This window comes from Myzus persicae, unplaced genomic scaffold (assembly GCF_001856785.1).
Source record: "Myzus persicae strain clone G006 unplaced genomic scaffold, MPER_G0061.0, whole genome shotgun sequence".
Lineage (NCBI taxonomy): Eukaryota > Metazoa > Arthropoda > Insecta > Hemiptera > Aphididae > Myzus > Myzus persicae.
Window position 1 is genome coordinate 629,940 of NW_019104477.1, and position 10,018 is coordinate 639,957.

General features: G+C 26.9%; 1 protein-coding gene across 4 annotated transcripts; it reads left to right on the forward strand.

The window, feature by feature from the left end:
• The first annotated feature begins 628 nt into the window (after window positions 1–628).
• On the forward strand, window positions 629–3,192 carry LOC111042438. Of its 4 annotated transcripts, none has more exons than XM_022327057.1 (6): window positions 629–951; window positions 1,342–1,520; window positions 1,574–1,871; window positions 2,187–2,446; window positions 2,513–2,724; window positions 3,021–3,192. In XM_022327057.1, the coding sequence occupies exons 4-6, from the start codon at window positions 2,424–2,426 to the stop codon at window positions 3,134–3,136; spliced, it is 351 nt and encodes a 116-aa protein (XP_022182749.1). In that variant the 5' UTR covers window positions 629–951; window positions 1,342–1,520; window positions 1,574–1,871; window positions 2,187–2,423; the 3' UTR covers window positions 3,137–3,192. The 4 variants fall into 4 exon arrangements, with proteins under 4 accessions (XP_022182749.1, XP_022182748.1, XP_022182746.1 ...); XM_022327056.1 differs by having other exon boundaries at window positions 1,580–1,871; XM_022327054.1 differs by lacking the exon at window positions 1,574–1,871.
• The last annotated feature ends 6,826 nt before the right edge of the window (window positions 3,193–10,018 follow it).

Here is a 10,018-nt window from a genome sequence, read left to right on the forward strand (position 1 = left end):
CAAGTTTTAATTTTGACATACGGAAAAACTTCTTTTGTTGCTTCAATAGCACCAATTTCAAAATCAATGTGTAATATTTCAATTTTAAAAAGTAGTGATTGCTTTTCAGATATTTACCGTGCACCTATAATCTGTGTATTTGGCAACAATGCTTAGAAGTAAAAATAATTTAGCACGCGCAATCGTACGCCTAAAAAGGTAACGCTGATAAGGACCGCGCGCAATCGTATTGCAGCCCTTTAATTGACCCGGGAACCAATTCCACGTTTGCCATGTACGGAGAAAACATAATATGCGGGTACGATCTATTCTTAATTAAAAGCTATAAATATAATATAAAACATAAACATTGAAATTGACTGATAACTGATTCTGCTATAAATAATTAATGAATATGGCTATATCACCATAATAATATGTGGAACATGTACATGGTATTATCTTATTTTCATGATTTTATTAGAAAATAATATTATTTTTATGTGTACAGACTACGAATAACCAATTGCCAATTGGTCATTAGCGCGCAATCAGTTATACACTATTACAATATTGCATGTATGTCCCCTACGCTGTTTTACACTATTGTAATATTTATTACTTGGGTTCGTATTATTCTTATCGTGTTCGCTGTTGTCTGATTGACGTTCCTTCAGATTGTTAATAATTGTATTGCATCAACCGTATACTCTTGTTTTTATTGTTTAAATTGTTTTAAATTGTAATACAATGAGTGATAGTGATTCTTCAACCGAAGTCGATCCGGTTGCAGATTTAGAAGAACCAATTTTACCACGGCCAAATTATCAAAAATATTTTAAAGTATTAAGAGTCATTGAGGTTAATTTTTTTACAAGAAGCTGAAAGTGAAGTGCTCAAGTTGTGTCGATACAAAGTGTTACAAGGTGGATTCAGGTTCAAACTCTAATAGGTATAAGAAAACATTTAAGCGTAAGTATAATGTTAATTTCATACCTGCCTATGACAGTTGACCCATCTAATATCTTGTGTAGTTGTGTGTTAAATTAATTTTAAGTACTACACAAATACCTAATGTATTACAAAAATGCATCAAAAACAGTGGCGCGCAGCTTTTTAAAAGTCAAATTTCAAGTGCTTAAGATGTATCATAGATCTCATTATTCAATATTATGTATTTTCCTGGGCCCCCACACGAGTCATCTCAAAGGGGCCCAGTATTCTTGTGTATATGAAATAAAATAAAATAAATACCCCCCCCCTCAAAAATAAATTTCAATTGCGCCACTGATCAATAAATGTAAATAATTTAGCAAAACTTATATTGTTAAGTAAAAGGTTATATTATTTCATTTTATTCAGACACAACATTCAACTATATTAAAGAAAATTAATCACATTGATAATGCAGCGAACAAAAACATTTTAAAGAGACGCAATGATGGATCATTGAAGCATAATGCTGGAAGTTCTTTAAAACAATCAGATAAATTAACTAGTTTTAGAAGATTTTTTGAACAACAAAAAATTAACTAGTCAAAGTAAGAATGTGTATTGTTTATTTTTATTTTTTGTTTTATTAAATATTTTTTAGTTGCAGCATTAACAAAAGTAGTTGATATTTTACATGACTACATGATTATATACTGATACATTGCTAGTGAACGATACGGTTGTTAATGATTTAGAAGAAATCGAAGCATTCAACTTGAACATTCTAAATGATGAAGACCATGATTTGCCATATGTATTACCAAAACACCATCGATGTTGTGTACACACAATAAATTTATTAGCAACAATGATAATAAAACATTTATTTAAGTAGATAACCTAATATAGTTAAATTATAAAATACTAAAAATATTTTTATCAAAAAGAATATATTTTAAGTAAGTATAGTGATCAGGACAAAACTATTAGATAGTAGGTTTAACACTTAATAATCATAATCAAATTTGTATGAGTTGTAATACATTTAAAAATTAAATTTTTCTTTCAATTTAAATAATAAAAATATATGAAAAAAATATTCCAAGATATAAGTATGAATATGATTGGCATTAACTATTTTCTATTATCTATACCCAAATTTCAATTTTAAATATCAATAAATTATGTTTGTTTAATTTTGTATTATTAATTACAAAATTGTACAAATTAAATACAAAATAAAATAATTTATTTGTATAACTTGTTTTTTCTAGGACTCTAAAAAAGCTTTGTCTAATCTTGCATACAAAAAACAGTCAAGAAGCACTTTTCCCAAGTCTACCGCTTTGTGGAATAAACAAGGTCGCTCAACTAAGTCAGCTGATTTATTAAAACAAAATTTTGGTGTTTATTTAATTACACCCAACGAGACAAGTTGGAATTCACTGTATGATGCAGTGAGGCTACTTAATAAATAAATTAAAAATAATGAACTTAAGTTAAGAATAATAATGGACAAATTGTTTTTTGGCAAGTAAATTGTAAATCTTAAAAAATTATTTATTATTTTATCTATATTTTTTATGAACAATATTTTCAGATTTAATAGAAGTGATATTTATTTCATGTGTCAATATCAAACAATTATGGGGCCAATTTCAATAAGCTTGGATTTACTCCAGGGTGATACTAACATGTACTTTGGTCATCTCCTACCTACAATTGAAGAATTAATTTATGAGTATGAATTAAAGACAAGTGATCAAACAGTTTCTAATTATTTGAAACCTCTAGTCACTGCCATACTTAATGGTATGTAATAATTAATATTTTTTAAATACATTAATCTTATTTAGCCAAGTACTTAAATTGTACACATTTAATTTATTTTCATTTTAGCTGTTTTTGGTTTACTTTATTGGTAAATTCTATTTACTAAGTAGTAAATATATAGTATCTCTTAGCTCTTACAGTCTTACTGATGTATAATGTAAAATTTTAATCAGCTGATCTATTATTTATATTAATATTTCTGTGTAGTGCCTACATTTATATACTCATGAGCTAAAATAAACAAACTTTATTGATAATAATTTTTATTTTTTTAGGTATGAAAACAAGGTTTGCCGATTATTTTGTAGACAAATTTTTATTTACTGCTGCAGTCTGCCACCCACTATTTAAAAAAGCATGGATTAAAAATAATTGGCCCCAGAATATTTAAAAAGTGACTGTTATGACTTACATACCAGCAATAGATAATTGCAATAATGATGTAGAAGATAACCATATGAAAGATAATATATCTACCTTTTTTTACTGGGTCACAAAATTCCCGAGAGGAAAAATCAACAGTTCGTGATGAAATAGATAGATATTTGGGCACATCTCCAACAGACTTTAGAATATTTGCATAATTTACCCACTATCAAAAAAGTAAGATTAGTTGAAAACTTCTTATACTATTAGTAGTAATATTACAAAAACATTTGTACATAGTTTTCAGGTGTTTGTGAAGCACAACACTCCACTACCTAGCAGTGCATCAGTAGAGAGAGTGTTTAGTGATGTTGATGCTACACAGATATTAAACTTCTTATAAAAATAAAAATAAAACATTGATAATTTCTACTTATTATCATACATTTACATTAGAGTCAATTACTGTTTTTTATAAAATACACCAACAAAGTTTTGGTTTTATTTTCTATAAGCCAAGTATTCAAACTTAATTTGTTTATTTTTTGGAAATATTTGTCTTCGGGTTAGATAAAGGTATTTATCTCGTTAATAACAATTAACTTCAGCTACTTTTGACAGTTGATGTAACAAAACTTACTATTTTACAAAACTAAATTATACAACAATCCCACAAATAAATAAATATTACAAATAAAACATTTTTAAAAAACAAATAAACAAATTTTGTATTTTTTGAACTTAATATTTTTATATTATGATTAAGGTAATTGCAATTTTTCTTATTCGTAGATATAAAATTATAAACAATAAAATAATATATGAAATTCTTAAAATATTATTTAAGAAATCAATTTCCATTTTCAATTTGCTAAAATATTTTTTAAAAAATAAAATGTCCCTGGATGATTGATTTACCCGACTTAAAGATTAAATTACACCATTTCACTGTCCAGCAAGTTGTCCATATTATTCTATTTATAAATATTTAATCTTTAATTACTGTACATGGTTTGTTGACTTATATTATTACTTTTTACTTAACTCTATATAGGATGTAGATGATTTTTATTTATTATCTTTTTGATATGCCAACAAAATAATTTTATTTACATTATTTAAATTGATATTTCATCCATTAAAACGAAAAAATGGAAATAATGACTACTTGGATAATGGATATTTCCTTTCTTATAAATAATTATTGTATATTCAAACCTAGTTTACTAACTTAAAACTTATATTAATGTTTGAACTAGAATTAAGTAATTTGATTTAATTTTGTATAATTATGATAAGAAACAACTCATCGAAGATTTGATTAATTCACAAACTTAACTTTTCAGGGGTCACATACAAATGATCAAGTTGACTTATGATTCTTATGATCAAAAGATTCACTGAATCAGTTCATCGAAGTAAACATGTCCTATCTTGACTACTCAACATTGTATTCTTCAGTTCATATAGCAATATAATACTACAAACCTTAACTAAAAAATCTATATAATTATATTTTCAATTTCAGCTGTATAATTTTTTTTTTAATACAGATATAAAATCACATTTTTTTAATAATTTATCCATTATTTATGTGTCTATATCGTGTAACTAATGTACCTACTACCTTAAACATATAATATATACAGATTTTAACAAGTAAATGCAATTTTTAACTGTTATATGGCTTATAAGTTTGAAAAAATTTACAACTGATATTAATTTATGTATGTTTTGGAAACTGCTTTAAAAACAAAAAATATTACGAATAATTGTTGTTGAACATATACTTAAAAGCATTAAACCGTGTTCAGCATTAATTGTTACATCTTAATGTTATTGGAAATGCATATCACTTGGATCATGTGTTACTATATCAGCATGGTACGATGTGACATGTCACATGTGACTTATTATTTAGGTACTTAATTTAACAACTTTTTTGACATTAACTAATTCAAATTGGTCTAATAAATTCATATGTACCTAACTAACAAACCGAAAATGTTCATGATTTTTTTTTTTTAATACTACCTATTTTAAGAAATACCCACAGCGACCTCTGTAAAGTATAAACTATACTTGTAGTACTTAATTTGTAGGGTAAGTTTTTAAAATATAAAACATTAAATATAGGTAAATACGAGGGAAGTGATACATTTTTTTTCCCCCGGCACTTACCTTTAGACTGTATACATGTTATATTATTTATTACACTATAGTGTAGTAGTATAATATAACCACATAGTTTTGTAGCAAATACATCTTTGACTGCACACTATTATAGAATAATATTGTTTAATAATATATTAATGCCGAGCCCAGAGAGAATATTATATTCACGATTAAAGTATCCATTTTTTTATTACTTCTGTAAATTTCAAAGCCTAATTTTGAATTTTTTTCATGTCTCGACACTTCTAGAGTTTTATATTAAGTTATAGTTTAACCGTTAAGACTAAAAACAATATTGTTAGATGCAGGACGTAAAAATTGACACTCGACAGTAGTGTATCTAGAAATCTAAATGGCCTATACTCAGGTGCCGTGTTCTGCATTGTATAAATTTAAACACTCCCAATAATATTCGGTTTCGGAATTTGAAATAGAAAATGTATTGTGTAATCTAAAGAAGTCAAAAACTCGAAAACTGATGACAACATATATTATAATACCTATCATCTATGGCAAAATCCGATCGTCGTCACTCACCGGAGCCGATTCGCAATTCTAATAATTTCATTGAACAAAAGAGAAAAGTGTATGGTGACAATGAACATTCACTCGCATGTTTCATTCTACTCTCGATTTTTTCAATTCGGATTTAAATGAAGGAAGAAGTTCCTCAATAGGGCGTCTGCATTCAAGATATGGCGCCTTGCAGCTATATATTACCCGGAGAGTCGATGTATACGTAAGTTTGATTACTTATTCTTTTGGGGCTTAAATATTTTACTTTTTAGTCTCAAAATTAAAATTGTATTTATTACCCGTGTGGAGTAGGGGCATATTTTTTGTTTCCGAGCGCGCAACACAAAAAAATACGGTATCACAAACGACAACGGCATATCCAGGTGGCAGAATAATAACATATTTATAAAATTAAACAGATATAAATAGTGTTGTACATACTAGTCATATTACAGTGGTACAGTATTTGAAAGTTCTTATGTCCCTCAAAATTCAACAATTTTTATTTTTAGTTTATATAAACGTTAAGTAATATATTAATATTACTATGCCGTCTGCTTGTGGTCGAACCTCAAATTAAAGTGACGCCGTCGTACATCAAACATCAAATTATTTTATAAAGCTGGGAAAGTCACTCTGCTGATTATTGACTATCCTTCGGAAATTAAATAAGAAAATTTTAAAATTTAAATATTCTCGAATAACTTAAAATGTACCTAACCAATGCACTCAAAATGAATACGTAAAATATTAATTATTAATTTCGTGCTCGGCAGAATTCAGTGAAAAGATTTAACTTGGAATTTTTCAAATTATAGTTGATTAGTCGGTATACGGTAAATGAGTGATGCATTGGGCACCTACCTTTATGTTAAATCTAAAAAGTAATAATCACATTTATTTACAATACGATTTTAATTTACTAACTCATAAAAAAAAATTCTTGTGCTTCGAATATTTAAACACCACCTTTATCAATTATTAAATTAAAAATTAAAATAATAGATACTTTATATACTGTTGTAACCTAAATTTTAAAATTATAAACTATTTTGGTTATTGTTATATCTTATTTCATTATCGTAATGATCAAATCTCAAATACGGACTCTTTGATATAAAAATTTGTAATATAATATCTATCTATGGTTTTATCATATTGACGTAGTATAAATTATAATGCAATCCGTGGCGATTGTCTAAGTAGTTACAAAGACGTAATCGATCTAAAATTTCAATTAGCCAGCAAAACTTAAGTTCAGTCATAGATATCTGATTTATTCGGTATTCCGCAGTCCACACACAATAATCAGGGATTCCGCCGAAGCCCGAAAGCATCGATGTTTAGAGTAATTAATTTTGGTTTCATATTTTTTTGGTGGTTAAATTTAACTTTTTATACTTCAAATAAAAATTTATTTTCATGAAAAATATGCTACCCCTATGTAGACACATATTTTATTTTTGAAAGTAAATGCATAAAATACGAGAGTCAAATAATATACTAACGCCCCTCGTCGTCGTCGTTTTTCTGCTTCCTGATGGTAGTGTAATTTTATAATTATAACTTATTTTTAAGTGCTTGAAATAGACATACATTATACGGTTCAATTAAGAAATACAAGTTATGAGTGATTAGTGAAAATGTTCACAGAGTGGTAAACTCACTTCCTAACCAGTAACCACCCCGTACAAGGGATTATAAAAAATATACTTTAATACTGGCATAGATATCTTTATAAAATATTGTGTAATATATAGACACAGGCGTTTAAGTATCCTAAAATTTTGTATTTATTTAAACCTAGGTGTGTACGAGCTAAAAAATTTAAGTTATTTAAATTTTAACTGTTTAGCTTTTTTAAGATTTCGAGCGGAGCGATGAATGTATTGATTTTACAATTTATTTTCTAAAGTTTTTTGTTCCTGTCTTCACGTTAATAAGTATAAGTCACGAGAATGTGCAAAATATTTTGAGTTAGAAATTCATAAAAATGTTTCGTTTTATATCTAAATTTTTAAAACTTAATACAAGATCGTTTATAAGTTTGTCCGCCTTTATCAAAAAAAAAAAAAAATTCTACCGGAAAGTCGCATTAAATTTTTATAAACATTTGAAGTTGACATTTTGACAACATTGGATATTCACTCCATTTCTCATATAGTGATTTTTACTTATTTTATTATAATAGCAATACCAATAATTGCAGATATTTTCAATTCACATAATTTGTTTATATTTTCAATTACAATTTGAATTTTGAATTTTTTTAGTTTATTTAGTTTTTTTTTCAAATTGTATTTGTTGGGCAAAAAAACTTGAAAATTCAATAAAATTCTCCTGATAGATATTTAAAATATTAGTTAAAATTTATTGAAAATACATAGGCACGATTTTTGTAATGAGCATTTAAAGTTTAAATTTTAACAAAATCCACATCATTTATAATGTACAAATAATTTTATAATTTAAAATTTTTGAAATATTCAACTTTTGTAGGTTAGGGTTGAAAATTCAAAACAAAGTACCAAGCAAGTAGGTTATTCTGTTATTAAAAATTCAAAAAAATATTATCACATATTTTTTATGTTAACTAAATTAAGGATTAAATTGCCAAGAATAATGATTTATGTTATTTTGTTGTAAATTAAAAATATTATTCGTGGGTAATTGAAACTTTTAAAGTAACTATATTATTATATTTTATACCCACAACGACTTTTCAAATGTACTTCCTGTTTCCAAATAAATTTTAACTTAACTGAATTAAAAATAAAATTAGGAGAACTATATATTAACTTAAAACTTTTTGAAATGTTTCATATTGAATTAATTTAACTCGGTTAAAAATTTTTATTAACTCGCCCAGGCTTGCATTTATTACTATACTAAAACTAAATTATTTTATACATGTAGGTACTCTCATAACATATTATCTAACTCTAATTTATTGCAATAATTATTTATTTTCTTAAACACAATATTTCAGGAATTAATATATTATAAAATAAACTAATAATAAAAATAATTGATTTGTACGATATTTATAAAATATTGAAATAAAATAAACACACATACTAATCAGTAATTATAACTAGTCCCGGTGTATTATACTATTATTAAAATAAAAATGAACCAGTAGCAGAGTTCTAGTAGATAAATAACTTGCCGTGCCTATAGTGAAGAAGTATGACTTTCGTAAGGTATAAAACTTATATGTTATTCAGTTATTGAATAAAATAGTTGAGATACAAATAAACATATAATAACTACGTATAGGTAAGATAAAAGCTACAACTTAAAGAGATTATTTTAGATATATAATATCTGTAATTTCTAATAACAAATAGCTCATACGCATATTGTTGAACATTTTACTATATAGGCTGCGTTTTTTTTTCAGAGATGATATTCGTCAGTGAAAATTTGCCAATTTTGAATACAATGTCATAATATGCAGTGTGAAATGTGTTGACGTGAGTGTTTCAAAGACTTAGTTGTATAGCAGAAAACATATGGTATGTACTTTTTATTTAACAGTATTCAGTAGATTTATTTAATATTGTTAAATGATCAGAGTTTGTATTTCCCCCAACTTTTCAATTTAATTGTGTTGTAACTACTGGTATAACGCTATTCCGGCTATCAATAAAATTATGATAAAAATTATGAAATTGGTCAGGTATGAAATTTATTTTATTTTTTGTTTTAAATTTGTTTTTGTAATATTTAAATATTTTCACCGATTATCAGGTATGATGACCTGTAGGCACTATAGAGACTGTGTGTGAGAGAGAAAGAGAGGTAGTGAGATGGAAAAAAGGGGGGAGTATAGAGAGAGAGAGAGAAAGAGACAAAGAGACAAAGACTGAGTGAGAAAAAGTGGGTGGGGAGAGAGAAGGGAGAGCGAGTGTGACTTGTATGGAGGGAGAATAGGAAGTGTGGAGGTAGAGTAGTTAGGTTAACAATGTCGAATACTTAGGAAAGGTACTTGAATTGCAAAGGTGACTAGACCAATCAGCTGAAAAACTACCTAGTGATAGGTTGAAAACCTTGACTTATGGGATAGAATAAAAAGATTGGTAGAGGATGTCAGAGCACTATTTGTTTGCTCCCTGTATCCCACGCACAACAAAGCAATTAATGTATCAGAGCCAAATATATATTGTTACTTTAATAATGGTTGGTTCTGCTAAACATAAATTTGCTTTGTTGC